Source organism: Gopherus flavomarginatus, chromosome 3, assembly GCF_025201925.1.
Source record: "Gopherus flavomarginatus isolate rGopFla2 chromosome 3, rGopFla2.mat.asm, whole genome shotgun sequence".
In the NCBI taxonomy this organism is placed as follows: Eukaryota; Metazoa; Chordata; order Testudines; family Testudinidae; genus Gopherus; species Gopherus flavomarginatus.
This window is the reverse complement of record NC_066619.1, coordinates 184,297,408-184,325,221: the sequence shown is the minus strand read 5'-3', so window position 1 is coordinate 184,325,221 and position 27,814 is coordinate 184,297,408. Positions and strand designations below refer to the sequence as shown.

Sequence of the window (27,814 nt, the reverse complement as noted above, 5' to 3'; positions counted from 1 at the left end):
CAATAGCTATGAGTCAAGATGGTCAGGGACACAATCCCACGCTCTGGGGTCCCAAACTGGGACAGGGGGATGGATCACTTACTAATTTCCCTGTTCTGTTCATTCCTTCTGAAGCATCTGGCACCAGCCACTATTGGAAGACAGAACATTGGGCTGGATAGACCATTGGTCTGACCCAGTATGGCCATTCTTAACATCTTACATTAAGGTTTCTGTACCTTCATACGAGGGAACTCTACGGAACTCCTTCTGAGTATGTGCAGCCACAAATGGGACTGAAGGAGCATCCAGGTAGAATGAGGGGCATGTATTTTTGCAGCGTGGCAATATTTCTGCACATCCTTGTGAAAAAAACAGATAGCACTAGTCTGTAACCTACCGGTGAAAAATACTGTCAATAGCCTGCGTTATTTAATTCCATAATGACTATACTCAAATCTTATGTTTCATGGTTTCAACTGGTCTCCTTCAGGGGTCATAAAGGATTTCCCCCCTTCTGATGCACAACTGGCTACAATATGGATTTTTATTTTTTTACCTCTTCTTCTGAAGCATCAGAGACTGGCCACAGCTAGAGACAGGACACCAGACAGGACTGACCAGTGTTCTGACATGCTACACAGAAAACATCTCATTCTAGCTGCCTGACTGGTATATATTGGTCACGTGCTCAGGGTCAAAATGATCAAACAGAGGTGGGGGTTGGGAAGGAATTTCCTCCCAGGTCAGACTGGCAGGGATTTGGGGTTTTTCCACTTCCTTTGCATCATGGGGAGTTGCTCACCTGTTGGGATCATCTCGACATATCACCTAATCAATTCCTTGCCAATGCTGGGTTGTTACCTGATGGCTGTCGGTTCTAGAATCTCTATGATTTGAGGGCACTGAGTCTGGTGCCGAAGACAGCATTGCTCTAGATGACTTCTTGGTACACAGCTTCTTGTAAGTGCAGTGTCAGTACCAAAAGGAATAGAAGCATCAGCTGCACCTTTACTGGGATGTGAGGTTTCCTGAGATCCAGACTACAGGAGTGACTTTCCCTTTCTCTTGAGCCGTTGTGGGCAGTGGGGTCTTTTTTCTTTTAGGGGTTGGGTAGTACCATAAGGGCCCTGTAGTCTTTGCTTGCTGAAGAAGGCAAGTGAGGCTGTTCTGATGGAGGGGAGAGTTTCTTGGACCCCTGGTCACCAGAGACCTTCCATGAATAGGAGTTGAAGTTTGACCTCCTTGAATTTCTTATATTTGCTCTTAAATTATGAGCAGATCTTGCATTTGGAGGGAATATGGGTTTCCTGAAGGCAGCCTGAATGTCCATTGCTGTGGGGGAAAGACCTGTGGTAGGTCTGACAGGGATTAAGAACATAAGAACAACATAAGAACGACTGTACTGGGTCAGACCAAAGGTCCATCTAGCTCAGTATCCTGTCTACCAACAGTGGACAATGCCAGGTGCCCCAGAGGGAGTGAATCTAACAGGTAATGATCAAGTGATCTCTCTCCTGCCATTTATCTCCACCCTCTGACAGTCTCGGGACACCATTCCTTACCCTATCCTGGCTATAGCCATTAATGGACTTAATCTCCATCAATTTATCCAGTTCTCTTTAAAACGCTGTTATAGTTTTAGCCTTCACAACCTCCTTAGGTAAGGAGCTCCACAGGTTGACTGTGCGCTGCGTTAAGAAGAACTTCCTTTTATTTGTTTTAAACCTGCTGCCTATTAATTTCATTTGGTGACCCCTAGTTCTTGTATTGAAGCCTGGGGCCTCGGGCATAACTCATACTCGAGGCTGTGGATCAAGGCCTGAGAAAACAACAAAGGCTCAGATCGGGGGAATGGGACAGTATTTTCCACTGCGTACATCTGATGAAGTGGGCTGTAGCCCACGAAAGCTTATGCTCAAATAAATGTGTTAGTATGTAAGGTGCCACAAGTATTCCTGTTCTTTTTGTAGATACAGACTAACACGGCTGCTACTCAAAGGTGTTTAGGGTGCAGATGCAGACCCAAAGACACAGCTGAGAAAAATCTCTGATCAAGAACACTTGAGTGTGCTCATATCCTGATGTGGAGCCCCCACAGGGACACTACTTGAAGATGAACTGCTCCTTATCAGTGAAAGCTGTGACTGAGGGGAGAGGCAGTATTCCTGACTCAAGAGACTGCTACAGATGAGGGCATTACAGACCTGCTCACTCATAAGGGCTCCATTTATCAATTTTATTTTGGCCCTCTCCAGTTTCTCAGCTAGAGGAATGCACTAGAAAGGTTCTGGAATGGGGAAAAGGTGGCTTTGCACTGCGCAAGGCAAGACATGACTAAGGCATTCAGGAGATATTGGAAGACACCTAGATTGGTGCCCTGCACCCACTCTTCTCCCCTCCACCCAAGGGAAAAAAATTCTGATCACTCAACAAATATAATTTACATCAAAAATCTTGGAAATCCATCAACCTCATGAAGAAACTTGCACAAATACAGACAGATATCATCTTCCTTTCCAAATGCAAACGGATGGACATCATACCAAATGGACTAACGGTAAAAAATCCACTGCTATCTACATACTACACAGACCACAGTGAGAGATTATGCCATACTCTATCAAAGAAACTGAGGAACCACCTGATCAGCATCCTATACAGCAAACAGGAAAACATCAAAAAAGAGCTCTCCAACCTGGAGACTCTCATTAATAACCAAACTTCCATACAAACGGACTTCACTAAAATCAGACAGGAGACCTACATTACTCACTTCACCTCTCTACAAAGGAAAAAGGACTGTAAGCTGTTTAAACTCCTACCTGCCACATGAGACCACAACCGTGGTACCCCTAACCCACCCAGCAATATCGTCAACCTATCCAACCACACACTCAGCCCAGAAGAAAAGTCTGTCCTATCTCGGGGACTCTTTCTGCCCTGCCACCCCTACCAACATGATACAGTTCTGCGGCAATCTGGAAGCCTACTTTCGCCGTCTCCGACTCAAAGAATATTTTCAGGATAACACTGAACAGCGCACTGATGCACAGTTACCCTCCCACCAATAGCACAAGAAGAAGAACTCCACATGGACTCCTCCTGAGAGTCGAAATGACAGTCTGAACCTATACATTGAATGCTTCCGCCGATGTGCACAGGCAGAAATTGTGGAAAAACAACATCGCTTGCCTCATAACCTAAGTCGTGCAGAACACAATGCCATCCACAGTCTCAGAAACCACCATGACATTATAAACAAAGAGGCTGATAAAGGAGGTGCTGTTGTCATCATGAACAGGTCTGACTACCAAAAGGAGGCCACCAGACAACTCTCCAATACCAAATTCTACAGGCCACTTCCCTCAGATCCCACTGAGGAATACACTGAGAAACTGCACCATCTACTCAGGACACTCCCTACACTAACACTGGAACAAATCAACATACCCTTAGATCCCCGACCAGGGTTATTCTCTCTACTACTCAAGATCCACAAACCCGGAAATCCTGGACACCCCATCATCTCGGGCATTGGCAATCTCAGTGAAGGACTGTCTGGATATATGCACTCTCTACTCAGACCCTATGCCACCAGCACTCCCAGCTATCTCCGTGACACCAGTGATTTCCTAAGGAAACTACAATGCATTGGTGACCTTCCAGAAAACACCATCCTAGTCACAATGGATGTAGAGGCTCTCTACACAAACATCCCACACATAGATGGAATACAAGCTGTCAGGAACAGTATCCCTGATGATGCCACAGCACAACCGGTTGCTGAGCTCTGTGCCTATATCCTCACACACAACTATTTCAAATTTGATGACAATATATATCTCCAGATCAGTGGCACCTCTATGGGCACCCACATGGCCCCACAATATGCCAATATTTTTATGGCCGACATCGAACAACGCTTCCTCAGCTCTCGTCCACTCACGCCCTTTCTCTACCTACGCTATATTGATGACATCTTCATCATCTGGACCCATGGGAAGGAGACTCTGGAAAAATTCCACCACAATTTCAACAGCTTTCACCCCACCATCAACCTCAGCCTGGACCAATCTACAAGGGAGGTCCATTTCTTAGACACCACGGTGCAAATAAGTGATGGTCACATTAACACCACCTCATACCGAAAACCTACCGACCGCTATGCCTACCTTCATGCCTCCAGCTTCCATCCCAGGCACACCACACGATCCATTGTCTACAGCCAAGCACTGAGGTACAACCGCATCTGCTCTAACCCCTCAGACAGAGACCAACACCTACAAAATCTCCACCAAGCATACTCAAAACTACAATACCCGCACGAGGAAATAAGGAAACAGATCAACAGAGCCAGACGTGTACCCAGAAGCCTCCTACTGCAAGACAAACCCAAGAAAGAAACCAACAAGACTCCACTGGCCATCACATACGGTCCTCAGCTAAAAACCCTCCAACGCATCATCAGGGATCTACAACCCATCCTGGACAATGATCCCACACTTTCACAGGCCTTGGGTGGCAGGCCAGTCCTCGTCCACAGACAACCTGCCAACCTGAAACATATTCTCACCAGTAACTGCACACCGCACCACAGTAACTCTAGTTCAGGAACCAATCCACGCAACAAACCTCGATGCCAACTCTGCCCACATATCTACACCAGCGACACCATCACAGGACCTAACCAGATCAGCCACACCAACGGTTCATTCACCTGCACATCCACCAATGTAATATACGCCATCATATGCCAGCAATGCCCCTCTGCTATGTACATCGACCAAACTACGGAAAAGGATAAATGGACACAAATCAGATATTAGGAATGGCAATATACAAAAACCTGTAGGAGAACACTTCAACCTCCCTGGCCACACAATAGTAGATCTTAAGGTGGCCATCCTGCAGCAAAAAGACTTCAGGACCAGACTTCAAAGAGAAACTGCTGAGCTTCAGTTCATCTGCAAATTTGACACCATCAGCTCAGGATTAAACAAAGACTGTGAATGGCTTGCCAACTACAAAACCAGTTTCTCCTCCCTTGGGTTTCACACCTCAACTGCTAGAACAGGGCCTCATCCTCCCTGATTGAACTAACCTCGCTATCTCCAGCCTGCTTCTTGCTTGCATATATATACCTGCCCCTGGAAATTTCCTCTACGTGCATCCGATGAAAAGGGTATTCGCCCACGAAAGCTCATGCTCCAAAACGTCTGTTAGTCTATAAGGTGCCACAGGATTCTTTGCTGCTTTTATCAAAAATCTTGCTATGTTGCAAACCTACTTTGCTTGCTAGGACAAATCTCCAGGACAATGTGCACACAAAAGATTTAACAATATAATGCCATAGCTATAGATAGAAGATTAATCTGAAATCATAGGTGAACCCCCCTTCCCTAAATAAGAAGGAAAAATCAGCAGCTCTGACTTTAATGTTGCATTCATACTGAGCAAAGTGCATTTTTTTTGGCTGACAATGTAGCTGTCTGAGCCAAGCACTATTGCAATATTCATCTGATCATCTTTTGGACTGAGTTTCTCCAATAAAAGCAGGCTATGTGCTAGGCCTCTATAATTTCTTAAATGTACCAACAAAGCCCTTAAGATTTTTGTTAAATTTACAATTCAATCCTTGACCTTCTCACTAATGAAAGAAGGGAAGACAGAAAAGATGGGCTAAGGGCTAGGTGAACAATTAAAAACCCTTTATTAAAAAGAAACAAAAACACCACACAAGAATTATCTTCAGTGGAACTAGTAATTTGCTGGGGGTTATCACTAATACTTCTATCTGCCAGTAATTGTTTAATCCAGCTGACAAAAATCAATTTAAGCGTTACAATGTTATAAAATTTTCTGGAAGCAGTAAATGATCATTTGGAAATTATGCCAACTTCCCATCTAGAAATCTGAGCTACTGTAGTGTTTGCGACTTTGTAGTGAGTACTACTGTGATACATTACTTAAGAGCTTCTACTTCAGTTTACAGCTGAAAGAGCAACGGAAAAGCTCTTATACAAATAAAAGGCCCTTATTCGGATCCCAAAATAAATTTATATTTGTACTTCAAAAATACAATTTTTAAAATTAATCCATTAGCCCCCACCTATTCCATGTCCTAGTCAAAGATTTGGAATGGTTGATTATGTATCAACCACTACTTACTTAGTGGAAATGACATGAAAATCAATTTAAGATCGTGGAATTTACAGAGAAAAGTAACTTAAAGAAGCAAGATCAGTAAGAGGCTGGAGCGTCTTCTCTGTAATGAATGATTTGGAATCTTTGCTGTGATTGAGACTTCCCTCCTGAAAACAGGCACTTGAGAAATGGAAGTTTATCAGTAGCCTCATGTGTCAGCCTGAAACTCATCAATGGATTCACAACATTAATTGTGCTTAGAAAACATGTGAGCCTTAAAGGTGGAGTTCTTATATAAAGGAGACAAGAGCAGTGTAAACACTGAGTCTTATCAGTGGAGATGGCTGGGTTCTCTAAGCTACAGAAGCCATTGCTTGTGTAATATCAAATCAGCATTGATTTGAAATCCCCCCCTCCCCCGTTCGCTTACTTCAGATTTAAACCTTTTATTTAATGAAACCAAGAAGAATTGCGTTCAGCATTCTTGTGAAAAACCAACTTTGTGGGTTCCTATGAAAGAAGCAAAAAGTTAAATTTTGATATTTTTGTGATTTTTTCTACATTGCCCTAGTTGAAGGTCCAAAGAGTAATGATGAGCCCTAACCAACGTTCTATTTCTTTTGGTTTTATTACGTAAGCAATTTCAAAAAAGCAGCTGGGAATCTATTTATTTGCTAATGTAATGTAATTTGAAAATAATTCACCCCTTGCATAGTCTTACATAAACGTCACTACGAATTTCATGAAACAAAGAGGGTTGGTACAGTACAGTAAGAGTGCTGGAAAGTTTTGCTTATTTCTATACTTAGTGTCAGATGAATATCTATGAATTACAAACCTGCTTCTCAAATTATTTAAGAAATACTGCTGCATAGCCATGATCTAACCAAGAAGTCAGAAACTTCAGTAGTGTCTTCACAGGTATTAGGTAGATTGCTATACGTTGGCCAAATGAGAAAGATTAATGGAAGAAAGTGAGAGTATTTCATGCAACTATTCCGTTAGAAAAAGGAAAAAAAGCTTAATGAAATTAAGTTATACTAAGTTTAACAACACCCCTAAAAATAAAAAGATATAGGGCACTTGGAATCCCAAATAATTTAACTAGACATAGACATGAGAACACCATCCAGATAGGAGTCATATTCTACCCACATTACAAGGAAATTCAGAGCCTCGGGGTTACCTTTCAGAGAAAAATTAGCATATTATAGTTAAAATGAAAAACCTCCACTCTAGAAATTATCTGAACAGTTATTAGACCTCCACAAAGTGAACTGAATATTTATTTTAGAAAAAATGTGGGAAAATTAGAAAAAAATAAATGCATTTCAAATTAAAAGATAAACTGACTGCCACTAAAGTAGCTCATTAGAATTACGTACAGACACAGCATTCATAACAAAAGACTGTGAGTTTGATATTCAGTGCAATACACAAACAAGATACTCCTAGTCAGATAGCAGAATTGTTGATTTTGTCAGCTACAAAGATTAATGGGTATGGAACGTGCACAACAGAACAAGGATTCCACTGATGATTATGAATTGCAAACATTCAAAATTATATGTACACAAACACACAACTATATATACACCCCACAGTTCAATGAAGTGCAAACAGGAAGCTATCTGATTAAAATATGCTATCTTTGCTCACAGCAACAGTACTTAAGTGCATTAAACCAATCAATTATAACCCTTCCTCCTGCTCCTACATATCCTCAGCTCCTGAGCTACAGCTCCTTGCAGCCTGACAGCAACTGAAAATAATTGGCACAGTACCAGAAATACAAGTAGGGCAGCACAAGGTGTTCCTGAGTATGGCTTATAGTTTGTATAAACATCCTATCTGAATTAGCCTTCAGGTAATTGTAATTTAAATGTTCTCAATGCCAATAAGGTAAACATTTGAAGCTTTATTTTGGGGATGAGAGGGTGACAGTGGATGGGTCTATTAAGGAAAGAGTAGTACTGAGCGTTTGTGTACCTAGACATCAAGAGTTTGAGAAAGCTAAACACTGAAATCTTGTTGTTCAATGACAAGAAATAGCATTCGTAGTCATAATGGACACTTTAGTAAACCTTCTAGTCATATCTTTGTCCAGGGCATAAAAGAAAATGTAATGAACATTTAAAAACATTCAGTGTTTTTTTAATGAATATGCACACAGGTAAAAATCAATGGACCTATGAAATGTTAATCAAAAAAGTATGAGTAGGATTCTCAGCTAGCATACTTTATTATAGCTCCATTGATTTCAACAGAGCTAGAACAATTTATACAAGTTGAGGATCTGGCTCCTACAGTTTCAGTGTCACTGTCTAGGATCAGCACTTCATTCTCTATCAAATGCAATGACTTATCTGATGACTTCTTAAAATGTTCAGGTTTTGCATTAAACTCAAAGTATCAGATCAAGAAAAAAAGCCAGAAATAACCAAACTCAGTCAAATTAAATCCATGCTATTGTACTGGATGAAAGTAAATCTCAACTGTTTGCTATTATGCTATATATAGTTTTTGCCCATAAGAACAGCTGCCAATTCCACCACTCTAAATCATGAAAGTAAATTACTGCTGGGAGAAAAGTTTCTTTACAAAACGTAAATTCAACCAGACTATACTTATACGTTTAGATTACATCAGTAAAATACTTTAAAAAGAGGCATCTAATCAAAATATCGGACTATTTATTGTCTACTCTGCCATACACATGGTTCATCACAAAATCAGTTTGTCTCTGAGTTTCATGTGCCTCCATATATGACGATTTGTCTCCTGAATGTGGAGACAAGATTTTTCAAAACAGACCAGGATGGTTTGACAAAAAGAATAAATAATTAAAAAAAAATCTGCAACAAATAACTCACAGGCAAAAAATAAAAACAAATGAAAACAATAGCAGCAACCCATTATTTCCTCCCCGGAATGAAGTCCCATCTGCTTTTAAACATGTTTTTCCATTACTCAGAACCACAGCCAAGTACAGGACAATAAAGCAGCATGGCCACAAGGAAGAGCAGAGGGCAGCAAAGGCAGATAATAGATTGCTAGTTTCAGTCACTTTTTCTATAGCCCCAGCTTAGTGACAGCATCCCCCATTGCGCTGGTGACACACTTTCTTCTGTTATGCTCTATACCAGGGTGGGCAAACTTTTTGGCCCGAGGACCACATCTGAGAATAGAAATTGCGGTTGTGGTGCCGGAGGGGGTGCAGGCTCTGGGTTGGGGCTAGGGAGGAGGGGCTTAGGGCGCAGGAGGATTCGCTGGGATGGAGGGATTTGGAGGGAGATCAGGGCTGGGGTCATGGGTTTGTGGGCTCCGGCTGGTGGTGCGGGCTCTGAAGTAGGGCTGGGGATGAGAGGCTGGGAGTGCAGGAGGGTGCTCCAGGCTGGGATCAAGGAGTTTGGAGGGTGAGAGGGGGATAAGGGCTGGGGCAATGGGTTGGGGCATGGGAGGAAGCTCAGGGGTACAGGCTCCAGGCAGCACTTACCTCAAGTGGCTCCCAGCAGCAGTGCCTTGTCCCTTCTCCGGATCCTATGTGGAGGCATGGCCAGGTGGCTCTGCACACTGCCCCATCCACAGGCACCACCCCTGCAGCTTCCATTGGCTGGGGTTCCCAGCCAATGAGAGCTGTAGAGGTGGTGCTTGGGGCCAGGGCAGCGTGCAGAGCGGAGCCCCCTGGCTGCCCCTACACGTAGAGCCAGAGGGGGGCTATGCCTCTGCTTCCAGAAGCCGCGTGGAGTGACCTCTGACTCTGCTTCCCCGGCTGAAGCGGAGCAAGCCCCAGACCCCACTCCCCAGAGGGAGCTCAAGGGCCAAATTCAAATGGCTCTAGCATCGGAATATTGCTCAGGAATGAACCAGGATCGTCTACTGGAAGATGCACAACAGCAAAATACCTAATGCTGCCAGTGCTACAACAATTATGAACTTAATCCTCCAAAAGTATCTAACATGGTAAATATGGAGGGAAGTGAAGTAATTAGACTTCTTGATAATCTTGCTGGAGCTATTATCCTGGTGTGCAAATATTTCAAGGTATTTGTGATGCATTAAATTCTGTGCTATCCAAGCACTTGTATTGGTTCTGCTAAGCAGGGGGTTACAGCTCCCATCAGTCCACTCCTCACTGCACATCTCCTTCTTCTACCCAGGTAAGGGGAAAGGTCCTGAACCAGGAAGTATCCAGGCTCTTTTTGGAAGTGGTGGCCACATGGCAAGCAAGGAGATTCACGGAAGCTGAAAGAGCATCCAGGTGGCAAGTTTGGAACTTGAGAGAAGTTGAATTCAGAGCTGAATCCCCAGGAACTGTATGATAAGTGGTGTGTGGAACAGGCTGTCACTGCTGGATGGTACAGCTGAGTACAGGTATGCGTGGGACCTATGAGGGAGCAGCGATGGCTGGGCAGTGAGCCAGTGCAGAGGGGCCCCAATGAGAGACACTAAGCCTTGCCTGGAAACATGACAGCACCCTGTTTGCTTGGAACAGAGACTGGCCTGGAGAGGACACCCCTGAGAAGTCCTGACTCTCAGTTGGACTGCCCTAGTGGACAAAACCAGAACAACTAATCCTCACTTGAAACTAACTAACTAAACTGGCTGTGTGTGGGGTATTTGCAATCTTTCCCTTCCTGCCAGCCCTGGTAAAATACCTTTTCACTTAGTCCGAGTGGTTATTGCGACCCAACAGGGCTACCGCCTACAAGGACTAGCTGTTGACAAACTTACAGTGCTTGCCTCCGAGTTGTGGTACACCTGGCACTCTATTGGCACCCCAGGGGTTTGGTGTGCTGAGCAACCCCACTAATTACATGTCTTCTACACGTGCAGGATTCTCATGAGAACAGTAGCAAGCAATGGTCTCATGGGAAGTCCTGTGAAACTAGTTACTTTCTTAAAAAAACCCACAAATCCTTACAGTGATTCACCTCATTTATTCTGAACACCGACATTGTGAAAACATTTTGAATGCCAGCTGTTTCCTCATCTTCTATCCACTTGTGCCAAACACACATCCTCAGAGCTGATAAAAGTGAGTAGGAAGGCGATGATCCCACTTCACCTTTGCTGGATGGGAGTCTTAGTTATTTCCCCTCACCCACCCAAACATTTTCAATTCACAATGATTGAAACAAACAGTTTCAATGCATTGCTCCACAAAAAAACTTAAGAGGTACGTTTGAGGGGATGGGCACCTTAATCTTGCCACTTGTTGGTCTCATGCAGCTCACCACATAAAAATATTCATTGCTCAATAATACTTTATGTTGAGCAAAATGTACCTTCTGCAAATACTACATCTGCCAGAAGAGTAATTCTGGTCATGGACAAACTGTGGATATTTTCCACAAAGTACATTCTCCTACTATACACTTAGTTTGAGACAGAAACATCAGCCATGATATCTGAAAAGTTCAAATTTAGGTCCCAGTCTTGTGAGGAGCTGAACATCTGTGAGATGTTGAGCAGCTTCAATTCCCACTGACTTTAATGGAAGTTGTGGGGATTCAGCATCTTGAAAAACTGGGTCCTGAAAGGCAAAACAACATGTGCTCATGTTTAAAAATGAACACACAGACTCAGATGCTAAGATGATTGTGGAAGCAAGATTTTCACAATAGGTGGCAATAATAACCAAAATGAACAATGCAGTGTTTTTTTTTCTCATATCCAGAAACGTGTGTTGCATGATATAAAATGCAAGAGTGCAGTCACATTTCCTGTGCCCCATTCACATTTCTTCCCTGACCGTTCTCTTTGTCTCCTTCAGCCAATCCCAATATTGTGCCTTTCTTAGGCCAACATTCATGCTTGATTCAGTCTCCAGGTTAACATTAGTCAAACATCCCTCACCGTCCTTTAATAAAAACTTCTGAAGATCCTATTGCATGAAGAACTGAAAGTATAAAGACTGCATCCCGTTCTCATTTGCTCTATATCATTTTGTTCTTTATCCCAACCTCTCATACCTTTAGAATGTATGCTCTTTAGGAAAGGAACTCTTATTTATACACCGACATCATGTAAGGAATTCATAATGCAATATACAATCACTTTTTATTAGCATGGAGGCTTCTCTCATATTACTAGTAGTGATATAAAGATTTTTAGAAGTTCAGATTTTAAATACTAGCGAACTATCCCCTGCATTTTGGAATGAGCACTCTAAGATAAAGAGCTTTCTATTACAGTTAGTGTGTTGCTGCGAAGATTCTTTTCTGGCACCAAACAGGCTTTCATTTGAGCCAGAATGAAACTTGGTTGGCATTTTGTTTTGCATTCTCTATGTTCCTTCTGTGAGTTACTGCAAAGTGAGAAAGATACATTTACATCAACTCTTTTACTTCGACTAAGGAAAAATGAAAGATTTATGGGTCCCTCTCATTACTGTTATTTCCTGTAAGCATGGAAACCGATATACTATAAATATGCCAGCCATTGCACTCACACCACAAACTGCCTTCCATAAATTTTAAAATAGACAATCCCAAAGCTAAATTTTCATAAACATATTTGTCCTAAGGAGATATTAGTACTATCCAAAGTGTTTCAATTTTTAGGATTTCTAACCAGATCTAAACTCAAAAACACTCCATATACCACTTAAATTGCCACTCTCTATCTCCTTCCTTGTTGTTGCCTTTTGGATTTTAATCACAACATTCTTTTGAGTCAGGGGCGCAGGTAGTGAATGGCAGCCCTCTTGCCCTTCTGTTTTTCCTTTTTTTTATTCAGCTAAATTCTTGAATTAAATATTTTAACTGTGGAAACTACATTTCCTGCCCCACTCCTCCCTATTCAGTTTGTAAAGGAAGATGATAAAAAACTAAAGAAAAAAAGAGAGATTGTAAGTCAAACCTACTACAAAGATCAAAATTTGTATTTAAAAAGGCAGGTGTCCCTCTTCCTCTGTGCCAAGACATGTTCCAGCTACCACCTCTCTTCTTTTCTGATTCAGACAATATATAATTTCAACATTAGAGAACAAGCAATTCGCTCAGATATTGTCCATATGATTTTGTTTTTACTTGCACTAGAAAGTGCTTTGGGGCTTTGGATGGTTAGTATTTGTGACTATGAAAGAACATCAAATGATTGAGAAAACCTAATTTTGACCCCTATAAGAAAAGGATAGTGTGTCCGAGCTTTTATTAAAGCATGTATTATAACTCAAGGCTGCTATAATAAAGGACTGCTACATTGCAGGAAATTTATGGGGTCCAAGGAATAAGATTTAAGGAACTTGCATTAGCTGGCAAATATTTTTAAAAAATACTTATTTGCTCTGATTTTCAGCCATTCAAATTGTTTATTTACAGGAAGCCATTAGAAATAGATCATATAGGCTACTGAAACTTGTCCCTAGAACTTCCTAGTATTAGATATTAAAGTGAAAAGCACCCTGGGGAAAAACTGGAGGTTAGACAGATAACATAAAGAGTCATGTAAAATATTATTTCTCTCTCTTTTTTAAAATAAATGTAGTATAAACTTCTCCAGAAGTTCTGGGGTCCAGGAAGTATGCCTAAAATTTCTGTTTGCAGGTATCACATTGACAAAGAAGCACTCCAAAATGATTTCAGTTTTATAAAGACAAGCTCTTTTGCAGCTAGATATGCTGTCCTATTTGTACTAATTAAAGGGCAGGAACACTAAAAATAACTTTGCAAAAGAATTATTTATGCCAAGGTCTTTGTTGTTATTTTTAATCTTTTTACAACAATATATGCTTACTTACTGTCTTTCTCAACCCTTCCTCTACCGCTTCTTCTTGTTTCAGAGAATCCAGCAGCTATTCTGGTCAACCTTGCTTTAGGGTCCTTACCAATTTGTGTGTGTGTGTGTGTGTGTGTGTGTGTGTGTGTGTGTGTGTGTGTGTGTGTGTGTGTGTGTGTGTGTGTGTGTGTGTGTGTGTGTGTGTGTGTGTGTGTGTGTGTGAGAATTTTGTCTCTCAAGATCATGAGACTGTCTTAAGAATCTGCCTGATGACACTATCACTGCTCAGCATTTTAAAATATCAACATTTCATCCCATGGTTGCCACCATGACTCCTACAACAAGTAAGAGTTTGCCTGATTTGAAGGTGTACAAAATCAAGGTAGAAGAGTTCTAATGCATGAAATGCCTGTATTTAACATTTGCAATATCAATCAATAACATTACATATTTGGATAATAGGAGTATATGAGGAAAGGAATTGGGGGTATAGCATGGACCTCAATTTTCATTTGATACAGTGAGAGTTCCCCCTGAACTCTTAACTTCTGGATACTCTACAAAGAAGAATCCTCAATGGGAGGAAAATGGCATGTCACCAACACCACTGCTAGTTCTTCTTTGGCGGTTGCAGGAGGAGGTACCTTGCCTGTTTAGCATCCATAAGCATGAAGATTTTGATAGGACTGCCTATGATTTCTGCCATGCTTCCAACATGGTGGCACACTGTGATTGTACATAGCATGCAGCCATGATGTCACCCATCAGAGAAAGAGAGAGTTGGCAGAATCTTCAACACAGTGCCTTGGCTGAGGCCAAAATAGGATGTTACGGCATCACAGCCTGAGAGTCCATGGGCAGCTAACAATCCTGATACAGTTTTCCAGTGTTGCTCTGCAGTAGCATGGATATCTATTACAGCTCTCTTGGACTGAGGGTTTCTGTTAGACTCTGTTTAAAGAAATTGTGCAAGAGTATGATAAATATGTCAGCATCATCTCATAATACTGATATTCCCACCTGTCTTTTGCAGCCATCATCATTTGTTGTACAAGAATGTTGTCAGCTTTGTAATGTGAGATGGACATATATCTTTCCCTGTTCATCACCTCACCTCCTCGGTGTATTTCAGATGGGGTGTTGTCTCTGCCTGTGATGACTAACTTGTGCTTTATTGTGTGCCACTGCTGAAACATCTCATCTTGAATGAATCAATTATGTTAATCAAATGTTTCTTATTTTCTGTAAGCGTCAAGGCAACTGTGTATTTGTATTCAACTGATGTACTCTGCTTGCTTCTGAAGCACTGCCAGATCTTGTGACACTCCTCATACTGAAGACTTTGTACCTGTCAAAGATAAGGTATACATCATTTGGGCCTAGCTTGTATTCAGTGTAGACTCAAACTGGTCACAAAGTCCTTGACGATTCCACTTGCTGGCCTGTGTACTGCCCAAAGAACTGTGGAACCATCAATGACTGTGCCGGTGACTTCTTGTGAAATATGTTTAGTTGACATCTCTGTGTGCAGCTGCTTCTTTGACTTAGATTTATCCCTGGCAATCCTCATGTCAGCAGAGTCAGTAAACATTGACACAGGTAGAGGAACCAACTCATGTGACAAAATATTCTTGCTCTCAATCTCTTGTGAAATTGCTTGTTAGCCTATCATTCTTGAATAGATAAGGTTAGTGTCAAATACCTTTGTTGGCCTAACCTGTCTGTGCTTTTTTTGCCACTGCATCTCTGCTATCGTTGGTATTGTATCATAGAACCCTGTGGGCCAGCTACATTCAAATTCTTGCATTTGGCAAATTCCAGTTGTAACTGCGCTATCTGCACTGACTGATGATGGTGTCACACTGTCACTGACAATGTTTAGTACTGCCTCTGGGTGTTTTTACAACTGACATCCTTTGTTATTGTTCTTGGGTGCTGAATGGGGTCTCATGGATTGATGCATGGATCTTGCTTCTTCCTAATGGCTTCCCTGTCCCTTGCATCTGCGGCAATGTTTGACTTCATTTCTTCAGTAGATCTCTTGTATTTGTCCCTCTTTGGTGTTATTTAGATTTGCAATGTCTTCCGCCAGCCAGCTTCATATGTAGAAGCTAAGAGCTCAAGTCCTGAAAGTCTCTGGTTTCGGTGTGATCGCAATGATGTCACGATAGCCGTGGCCATACCTCAGTTTCAATGTACCTGTCACTCCATATACCACCATTCCCTATTCCTGGTGCATGAAGAAAACAGCTGACTGTGTGTGAAGTTTTCATTACAAAATAACTGAAATTCAATGAAAGTGATTTCACTGTCACCTGGTGTGTAAATCAGGAGGGAAATGGTAGTAAGTGTTCATATTTCAAAATACTCAACAGTGACAAGGTGTTATCAAAAAAAACTGTAGTGTCCAGTTGCGTCTGAAGAAGTGGGATTTTTACCCATGAAAGCTTATGCCCAAATCTGTTAGTCTTTAAGGTGCCACTGGACACCTCGTTGTTTTTGTGGATACAGACTAACATGGCTATCCCTCTCATACAAGGCATCATCAGGCAGTTTCTTTGACGTCAGGGTCTTGAAATTCAGACTCTACAAAAAAACCCCCACTGTATGGACACTAAAACATGGCACTGCCAAAAACTTGCAAACTACCATACTGAGAGAGAGGAGGATGAAGGTAACAATAGAGCAGAGTCACACAGCTTCCTTTTAGTGGTTTTGCTACATCAGGAGGCAGCAGCTCTGAGGACTGTTGGCAGAATTTCCTAGAAGGGATCTGGAAATACAGGAAGGGACTGACTGCCTTCAAGAAATATGAAACCTTTTAGAGAGACTGTAATCCAGCCTAAAAGCAGGGGCAAAACAGACATCTGGTTAAGCCAGACCCGGCATGGCTGCAGACAGACCTACCATGTGAATGGCTTGGTCCTGGCAACTGCAGGAAAAATTTGCATGCAATTCTTAGAAAAAGGGAAATGTTTTTAGGGGGGCTGTAGCCAGAGAAGTCTGTCTGGGGAGGGAGGGCACGCAATTCAGCAAAGATTTGGATCCTGGCTCCTAGAAGGCTTTATTCTTCCTCACTCCATCACTTGGCACAGGAGGCGAATCCAATCACAGTATTCAAAACTTTCTAAAAACAACCTCATGTCACTTCCACTTTAAGCCATTCAAATAACCTTTAAGTTTACTTTAGACATTTTAGGAGTCATAAGCATATATGCTGAACATACACCAGCATCTGTCAAGTATCAAAGGGGTAGCCGTGTTAGTCTGGATCTGTAAAAGCAGCAAAGAATCCTGTGGCACCTTATAGACTAACAGACGTTTTGGAGCATGAGCTTTCGTGGGTGAATACCCACTTCCTCTGATGCATCTGAGGAAGTGGGTATTCACCCACGAAAGCTCATGCTCCAAAACGTCTGTTAGTCTATAAGGTGCCACAGGATTCTTTACCGGCATCTGTGTAACTAGACAAGGGCCTGAGATGTTAAGATTAGATCTGAAACCAAACCTCTCCAGAGTTTGGGGGTGTTCAGTTATAGGGGTTTGTTTGGTCCAATATCCATAGTGTAATACAGACTGACAAATGACAAACTCACAGTTAAATCATATGTACTTTTTGATTTTAGCATTACACTTATAAGGGAAGGAGGGGACTTTACAATTTACTTGAAACTCTTCCTCTCATTATTTATGTCTGCTCTTCTCACAAATGAAATGCTGAAAAAATAAATACAATAACATTCCAGTTATCCCAATTCCCTTGATCAGAAAATCCTAATTATCCGAATGCACAGTGTGTCCTCAATGCAGCCCCAAAATGGTTAATCACCCACCAATACCGTGTCAATCAGTTTCTTAGTGCTTGTTAGCACTAATCAACAGCTTTGAATTTGTACAGCAGTTCTGAGCTGTTACCTCCAGCTACTGAGTCCTAGTAATCCTGTTTCAGCTGCAAGAGCAGTTTAGCAGGGAAATGTCAAGAAGAAAACCATTGTGACAGATCTAAAGCAGAAACTACAGATTCTCAAGGTCTTAGAAAGGAGAGAAAAAGTTGTTGATGTCATGCACCATTGCAACGTTGGTAACTCCACCACCTGTGATATCTGGAAGGCAAAGGACAAGCTGCATAGATTTGCTGCAGCCATTGACACAATGATGACAGGTGACAGACTGTGATTAATCATTTTCATAAAAAAGATAAATAATTCATAATTAAATTATGTCCACTGTGATTATAATACAATTTTGACATTTTAATAAACTCAATGAAGTTGTTTATTTACTCTTTAATGAAGTACAAAGTATTAAGCAAACATCTGCATTACTTCCTTCATTTTCCCTACTTCTGTATCAGTGGAAATGTAGCTCAAAATAGGACTTCCGTTTATCTGCATGCTTGGTTATCCAAAAGTTTCAGATGTCCCTCAGGCCATTTGGATAGATGGGAGAGTAGCATACATTATTTAGCAGACTATCTTCATACATCATTTATGTATATGTTCTTTAGCTAATGACAAGGAGTGATGGGTTTCCGCCCTGTGCACTAACCATGGCACAAGAAGGATGTAACAATAAATATGTTCATTAAGAGAAAGGAAACACGCACACCCAGCAGATGAACAGAGATATGTCTGAGGGTCATAAGTGATGATAGGAAAAGATACAAATATCTGATCTGAAAAAATGCCATGCACGGCGGGCCAGATGAATGCTGTTATTACTCACTGTGCTATTTTTACTCAGATTAATCTGTATTACTCACTGTCTATTCAGCTCATTTTGCAATAGTTCAACACATCTCTATAAGAAGCTCCCTATTTATACAGCATCTTATAGACACAAAACCAAGAGTTTCCTATTTCTTTGGTATACAAAAGGGTAGAACAGTGGATATGGGAACTTGCCATTCAACAGCAGAAATTATTTGTAAAGCTGGAAACTGGAGACACTAGGAAGAAAAGGCCTTAAGTGAAACAGTGCACTGTCAGTGCCAACTGTCAGACTTTTTACATACACTTCCAAAGAATACTCACTTTAGAAGTTCTCTTTGTGCTGGTTTTCTCTGTCACTATTACTATACTTTATTGATCAACAAAAACAAAAATATTAATACCATCATAAACAAAATTACAATAGATGCTATTCCAAGAACAGTTTTTTCAGCAGACGCAATCAATGACAAGTTAGCTTATTTTGCTCTTGATTCTGCACAAAGCTACAGTCAAGGGGCAGATGCTTCTCTGTGAGCATCAGTTAAATTACAAGAACTCACCACTTGTGTGTTAGCTGAGTCAAGTTCAATAGGATCCCCCAAATATTCTGACTGTATGGTATCATGCACAGCAGTTGTACTCTGGCGAGAGGACACTTTTCAAAAATTCTGTTTTATCTTCCCAGAGGCTTATAACTTGGCCAAATTTGGGTGAATTTTCACAAGGGATACCAGGCATCATGCTAAATTTCAAGTCCTTGTTCCAAAGCATGGAGGAGCTAGCGCTTCTCAACATTATGGTTGTAAGAGAGTTTTTCTTTTTTTTTTTTTTCCTAATGTGGGAAACAACATGTTTTTCCTATCTCTGTTCTGAGGCAGACAGCCAACATGGAAAATTTCAACCTAAATAGTTTAAGACTGGCAAGTTTATAAGCAACTGAAAACAGGTTCTTACAATAGAAAGTGTTGGGCAACCTTACCTACAGGCAGCTCCTACCAGCTCCATCTACAATAATTGTGCTAGTAGAATCTAAGTATAGGCAGCGCAGGTAACCTGCCAATATTTAAGCTTGCCCAACATTTCCCATTATAAGACCCTTTTTTCAGTTCTTCTGCAACAAATACAACATAGGTCCTATACACAAGAAGCTCATTCACTACACAGCCTTTATTCATTTTTAGAACACTGTCCATCCTACACACTGAATGAAGCAGGGGTCCTGTGGAAAAAATAGTAAGTGATTACATAATTAAAACCCAGGTCATGATGCACATGCACAAGAGGACCAAATGAAGGTGGCCTGGGCATCTTTAATTCTGGCATTTCCTAATTTTTGAGTGTTTGACTTTACAACCGTAATAGTGTTCTTTTAACATTTCTTTTTTTTAACATTTAATTGAACTAAATAAAATGAGAAAAGGCTCACAGGTTCTATAGAGAAACTGAATGAATTAGTAATCAAGGACTACATGGGTGACATTAAAATGCCAATATTTATCAACAACTACCACAGAACAGTATCTGAACTATGAGTGTCCCCCTATTATTAGAATAAGAAAGAATGGTGGTAACTCTGTGACATCTGCAGACAAAAGCTGACTTTTGCATAAGGACTTCTGTAAGCTGGAAAATGAGACTACTTTGCTCTCTCTCACAGAGAAACCTATAAGGGGGTGCGTGGGAAGAAATTCTCTCAAACTAACTCCTCACAGAGATTCCCTCATAATATTCCATGGCTGTTCTCCCTCCATACAGAATAGGCTATGGAGCACAACTCTCAAATAAGAAAGATGCCCATAGATCTGTGAGAGGCCAGATCCAATTATCCAGGGGACCTGTGCCTTCACACTAACTTTGCGCCCATCCCCACAATCCAAAGTTCCTGTTAGCATGATTCCAATACAGCCATTTTCCCAAGGACCATCCGTCCATCCCATCCCTGTGACCATGGCTTCTTTTGGAACCACTAGTGTAGTAGGAACTTCATGTTAAAGATAACTCAGCCTAAGACTGTATTATTTTTTCTGGGCAACCTCCAAGGAACCTGACAAATAAGGAAAGCATATTGTATTCTCAAGTATGTGTGTGTGTATATATATATATTATATATATATATATATATACACACATACATACACACACATTTTTTTGCCTTTAGAATTCTCCTCACTCAAGTAAGTTGATGGTATTTGTGTTAGATTTTTCACCAGGATAGTTCTGCATTTTCACTCCCCAGCCATTAGCAGAGTATAGAATGTTTTACCTCTGCTCCTGAATACTTCTGTGTCTGCAGGACGAGCTCCTCTAAGCAGACTTCATCACTGATGGGCATTGAGCGAAACTGAAGTTTAAAGATTTCTCTACGAGTTTTGGCATCTGGCAAGGGCACATAGATGATTCTGTCAATTCTTCCAGGTCTCATTAAAGCCTGCAAGGAAAACGTTACACAAAACCAGTTAAAAAAAAAATGAAGCAACTCAATAATAAAAATCACACATGGAGGATTTTCCTCTCTAATTATACTAACAGTTAGGCCATGAATATATAGCATTATGCTTATATATTAGGATTTTTCAACAAATGAAGAGAAACCAATGCTACTTCTAAGATTCCAATAGAGCCATGTATTGAAACCATTCTAAACAAAGTATAAAAGACATTTTCCTAAAAATAATTTAAGACTTGTTTCAAGGAGTATTGGAACCTGGTAGACGGATAAATGGCTATTCTCTCTACAAGTTATGATCCTCAATTAAAACTATAGTAATAAAGCTATATAAGCTATAGTATATAACTATAGTAATAAAGCTATATAAACAAATATAAATGTTACACATACTTGTTATTTTACTCTCATCTAACATCTTGTCAGTCTTTACAAGAGAAGGAAAGGTTATCCTTTCACCCCCATTCTTTTTTAATACAGAAATGGTAATGGTAGGCAGCAACCAATGACTTTCAGTTTCAATAACGAAAAACATGATGTTTCAAGAACTCTGCAGCTTAATAACGCAGATCATCAGTATAGTCTGATCTCAGGGGAGCAGTTTTTTTCTTCTCCTGTGCCACAGGACACTTAATTAAACAAATGAAAAGAGCAACAATCTAAGGCCCCAATCTGGCAAAGTCAGTAGTCACTTTGGCTTCAGTAGGACTACTCCCAGTATGTATGTTAAGTATGTGCTCAAGTCTTTCCAAGAGCACAACTTAAAGTAGAGCAATGGCAGTAAAAACTAAAGCAATGTCAGCAGCACTAAAAGTGCATCAAAGATAAAATACAAACGAAGCAGAAAGAAAATAAAATCTACTCCATTGCGAACCAGAATAAATATATACCTCAAATCACAACTTGGAAAATAATAATAATAGTAAATGCCTCTCTGATTTAAGAACGCCATTATTTTTTTCCACTCCGATGGAACTGTCACTGAATTCTATATGTAAAATTTCTAAGCTGAATTATTGGACAAATTCTGAAGTCTTTTTACTCAGGCAAAATTCCCATGGAATGCGATGGGAATTTTGTCTAAGGACTTAAGGGCTAATTCCTAAGTAAACATAAATATTTATAAGGAGTCAGTTACCTAATTTGTGAGATCAAAGTGAGTCATTTTGATATTTTTGAAAAAGTCTAGAAATTTTTTAATTTTGTTAATGTTTCATTTGCTGATAGAGCATCTGAGAGAAATGTACATGTTGAATGCACATAAATAATATTTAAAATACACTTTAAACTGGACAATGTTTATAAGATCCAGCCTATAACCTAAATTCTTTTTATGTTACAGTTCTCCCTTGGGCAGGGTAGTTTGAGTTCCAGTTGACTTGAGATATTGCATAGTTGTCCTGGGCTGTCAGCCAATAACTCTTTTCCCAGCCTGATCATGTCAGTGAAAGTCATGCTGAAAAAATAGTAGGAAAGAGCCTTCCTTCCTACTCAGCATTGATCAAGTTAACACCCTTCCTAGAGTTGCTTTAAAAAGACTGCTGTGGTGCTTCAGGGTGGAAATTTGTATCCTGAATGTTAAGAGATGTCCTGTTATTTTTAAAACAAAAACACGACAATTCTCAACTAGAGAAACTGTACTATATAAAATGAATTCCAACTAGCTATCCACAGCAGCATTGGTGTGCTTACTCAGGAACATGACACACTAAAGAGACGATGCAACAAGTTTGTAATTCAATGTCTACATCATGTTTATATCAGGAAACAGCCATTTTTTCGTCAACATTTTTGTTAGAGGAATTTGCAAGTTTCAAGAATGGCCTGGGAAGGTAGCAAGTATCAGAGAAGTAGCCGTGTTAGTCTGTATCCACAAAAACAATGAAAAGTCTGGTGAAACCTTAAAGATCTATTTGGGCAAAAGCTTTCATGGGTAAAAAACCCACTTCTTCAGATGCATGGAGTGAAAATTATAGGAACAGGGATAATTATATATTGGCACATGAAGAGAAGGGAGTTACTTTACAAGTGGAGAACCAATGTTGAAGGCCAATTAGGTCAGGGTGTACGTGGTCCACTCCCTATAATTGATAAAGAGGTGTAAATATCAAGAGAGGGAAAATTGCTTTTATAGTGAGCCAACCACTATAAAAGGTATGGTATTCGGTATTATATTGCATCCCACTTGCTCCTAAGGAAATGCTTATAGCTAATCTTATCACATACAGAAAACCTGAAATGTTCATGAGTACAATGGTGAACTTCACTTAATTTAGGGTTGCTTTAATCAGGAGGGGGAAGGGATAGCTCAGTGATTCGTGCATTGGCCTGCAAAACCCAGGGTTGTGAGTTCAATCTTTGAGGGGGCCATTTGGGGAGTGGCCCTGCTTTGAGCAGGGGGTTGGACTAGATGACCTCCTGAGGTCCCTAACAAGCTATGATTCTATGGAGACAATTAGCCTGATAATAGTGAATGACAATGACTGCTGTTTAACAAGTTTTAAAAAGTATTAGTATTAAATTCTAAGATCTATGTAGTTATCCAATGAAATTCAAAAAGCAGAAGAAATAAAGATGAAATGCAGTGAATATCATATTTATTTTTGTGCAGTTTTTTAGCACTACTTTTCACTTCAATGTCTTTTCAGACTGCTTCATGTTTTATGTAGCCTCTAATTGGTGGCCCAAATAAAAGATATGGTTATATTTTGTCTCTGACTTTACTATATCTTCTTCTTAAAACACAGAATTTTTATTAAATTTGAGTTATGCACGTGTTTGGAGTCCCCAGTCAAGTTAGGGACACCCTGTGCAAGCTGCTGTATATACATAAGAAGAACCAATACCAGCACTTAAGAGCTTACCATCTAAAATCGATAAGACAAAGGGCAGAGAGGAAGTATAGCTAGTTTACAGATTGGGAAATGGGATACAGAGAGATTAAGAGACAAACTTCCTACATTCAAGCTCTACGTGGGACCAGACAAATGGTGGGAAGGGAGTTGATCGATTCTGAGGTTTGTGGGAATGAAGAATCCCTGGAGCTTCTGCCACAGCTGCAGCAGGAACAAAGGGGAGTGCACGATGAAGAGGCTGATGTGAATTGTGAGGAGCACAGAATTAACTGTTTGCTGCTGAAATGTGAAAAATTGATTTGGGGCTAGATGCACACAAGTAACTAGGGGGGTTGATGGGGCCAGAATGAATTGATGCAAGGCTAGGAGGCACATAATTCATTTATGGTGAGGTGCTAGGATACAAAATGTGGAGTTATAACGGCATAGAATTAATTAATTGGAGTTTGGGTAGAAACCCTATGTATCATCAAGCAATCCTTATGCAAATATGTTTATTTTTGTCATAAGATGTTGGCAGGTGTCGAATGGAGGCCTGATTGCACATAAGCCATACGTTACTGGTTGCGGGCTATGGAACACTATATGCAGAGAGGTACAAGGGTTCAGAAGAGTGAAATGATAATCAAGTAACACGTACCATCACAAATAACATAACATTTTCATTTAAAATGAAAATGAAAATACTATTGTTTATAAAAAAAATGTTCCTTAATCTCTCAAATGTTTTAATTTGAGAAGTGTTATTTGAGGCAGATGTATGGAAAGCTTACCTACCTTCTAAAACAAGGGTATTTGTGTGCGTTATTATTGTAGATAATTATTCAGGAAAGAAAATCTTAAGTCTGTATAGCCCAGGTAAACTATTTGTGGTTCCTGTTGAGAACAGAAATACCAATTCTTAAACTAGAATTAACCTTAGGGCTTCGCTAATTTTTTTTAAAGCAGGTCATTAGTTAGCTTATTAGACAGATATTTAGCCACAGCAAGAACTACGTTGTCATGCAACGCAGAACTAAAAAGACACTGCCAAATATTATAGCGAGTAGATAAAGCAGGCATAGATTTCTCTAGGTTTTTCAGCTAGGATTGAAGAAAATCCCATAGCCTCTGACATACTTCTACATTCATGTCTAATCTCATTAACATCTTTCTGATTTCATCCTACAGCAATCTACTTCCTCTATATGGCCCGAGAAAGCAACTTGAGATTTGAAAGAACAATGTAATACTTGAAGTCCAGTGAAGTTTCATGAAAAAATGTTTTTCCACTAGCAAAATGAAAATTGCACAGATTACATTGAACATGAAGGAGTATTAAGTTCAGGGAGTAACTGAATTTAAGTTGGAGGGTTAGTGTGTTGAACATTCCCCATTGTAATGAATCTCCATAAATGGGTTCTTATATTAAATTAGGACAATTTTCCTTTAAATGACCTTTCCTACAGAATCTATATACCGCATTACGAAAGTAGTTCGGTCCAACCTTAGAATCCATTGGGATCAGACCTGAAATGAGAGTTAGAGAACTGAGAAACAAGGTGGCAGGGCCGGATCCAGGTTTTCCGCTGCCCCAAGCGGCAGGGGAAGAAAAAGCCATGCGGCAGCACTTCGGCGGCAGCGCAATTGCGCTGCTACATTCTTTGGTGGCAGCTCAAATCAGGACTGAGGGATCTGCCACCAAATTCCTGCCAAAGACACATATGTGTCACCTCAACAGTGGACGGAGTGCCACCCCTTTGCATTGGCCACCCTAAGCACCTGCTTCCTTAGCTAGTGCCTGGAGCTGGCCCTGGAAGGTGGATAAGGTATATCTTTTATTGGATCAACTTCTGTTGGTGAAAGAGACAAGCTTTCAAGCTTGTTTCTCTCATCAACAGATGTTGGCCCAATAAAAGATATTACCTCACTCATCTTTTCTTTCTAATATCCTGGGACCAACATGTCTATAACTACACTGCAACTGGAGAATTGGAAAGAGCAGAACAATCTGTGTTCTTTTTAACTAAGTCCTTCTAACCTAAACTAAAAGACTCCTTATATGAACCTGATTTCTTGTGAGCCCTACTGAAAAAATGCTCCTTGAGAATGGAGGTGTTTTAAATCTTGTAACATAATCCAGCAATTCAATTATTAACGTCTATCACCACAGTATCTGAGCACCCGCAAAGCATTTAAAAATAAATCTCTTTCTTCCTAGCTTGTATGAGAAAGAGCTTGATTACTTTATAGTTTGTGGGACTTCCTGTTTGTTTGCGTGTGGGGGGCAGCGTATTGTGTGTGACAAATTTATCAAGGAAAAGCTAAATTGGAGATGTGAATTCTTTAACTGCTAAGAAAGAGGTTTGTTTCATGGCCATTTTTATATCTTGTAGGAGTGAGTTCCATAGTATAAATCCAGCTCCTATAGAAGTGCTTTGCCCATACTCAATAGTTTTCCCCCTATTGGCTGACATTTTCATGGGTACACTGGACCACAGCTGGCCATGATCATGAAGGAACAATCCATGATGTTCTTTGAATATCAGGATGTGATGATATGGGGCATTAGTCCAATACAGAACTTACAAACTCTGGTTAATGTTAGGAAATTGCTGAACATGGACTGTCTCAGTAGATATAGAACCCATCATTTACTGACAGGGGCTGCAGAACGTATCTTCTGGATCAGGTACAATGGTTGTCATTAGATCTTATATGGTTGCTTAATCAGATGGCAACACCTTGGAACAATGGGTAGGCTGAAGCTAGCTAGTTCCTCCACGCGCTCTGCAGAGACAGGGAGTGGACAATCCCTAGCAGGAGAACAAAGGATTCAGAAGACATTGTTTGTAGGATACATAAACTCAACAAACTCACAGAGCAAGACAGAGAAAGTTTTGCAAAGGAGAGAGGGACACGCTTTCATGGCAGAGTTGTCCTGTCTAACTTACCAAGGGCAAAAGAAAGCTAGTTGACACAGAGAGGAAGAGGGACTCGATGATTCTGAAGGAAAGCCATGAACTGCAGTTGGAGGATCCTGGACACCCAGAGGACTCTGCCAAAGCTCAAAGAACTCTCCAGAGTGGGGAGGAAACTGAGACAGTGAAACCACATAGATGTGTTTATTTTTTTGTCTAGACCTGTGTATCTCTTGCATTAAATAAAGCATAATGGTGTTTAGAATCCTGTGCAAAGCCGGTCTGTGTGTCTGTTCACTTCCACTGTCACATACCCCTCAAGAGTTGAAGTGTAAACCCACAGCACCCAGACAGCTGGAGTTTTGGAAGGGGTGTTCTTAAGCTATGGGGGAATCAGAGGTCAGCACTAGTTTCTGGGGGGTCTCAGCTCTCAGAAGAGGGTCCATAATGCCCCTCGCAGTTTAATCAGAAAAGGACCTGACTATTTCAGGGTATTTCCATTCATCCCTGCAGTTTATTTAATGATCAATGGTATCAAATGCCAAGGAGAGGTCAAGCAGGACACATATGAATATACTTCCTTTGTCTTCAGATAGGAGGAGTCATCAACCACAGTAAGAAGTGCTATCTCGATGCTGTGCCCTCACCCTAATAAGAGGATCCAGTGTACTTGAAGTTCCGAGGTGGTACTGGAGACTCTTTTTGCAGATTTCTCAGATTGCCTGATGGCGGCAGGAGGGAAAGCTTCCACCACTTTCAGCTCATCCAACACCTCTTACCAGTTCTCTTCCTGGAAGACCTAATCCCCAGCCACTACCCTCCTGACTCTCCCAAGATTTATGCAGATTATTCTCTGTTCTTGTTAAACAACATCTAAATTTGCACTCAGGGTGGGATAATATGATTTTTAAAACTATTTAAGAACAATTATTTTAACTATTTCATTAATAAATGAGAATTTTATAAAATTTTTTGGGACACAGAGAACTAATTTCTCCAAAATGTTTTAATTCTTCTATTATCAGTTCTTACACAAGGACTTCACATTATATA

General features: G+C 40.5%; 1 protein-coding gene across 3 annotated transcripts in view; it reads right to left on the bottom strand.

Annotated features, from left to right (window-relative positions):
* SPATA5 (spermatogenesis associated 5) overlaps positions 1-27,814 on the bottom strand; it is a 313,506-nt gene that overhangs the window by 36,947 nt on the left and 248,745 nt on the right. For 2 of the 3 annotated variants that reach the window (XM_050946311.1, XM_050946312.1), the window contains exon 15: positions 20,824-20,988. In XM_050946311.1, the coding sequence (XP_050802268.1) occupies positions 20,824-20,988 (165 nt within the window). Of the gene's footprint in view, positions 1-18,735; positions 18,928-20,823; positions 20,989-27,814 lie in introns of those variants that run through there. The other variant, XM_050946313.1, reaches the window with a different exon arrangement.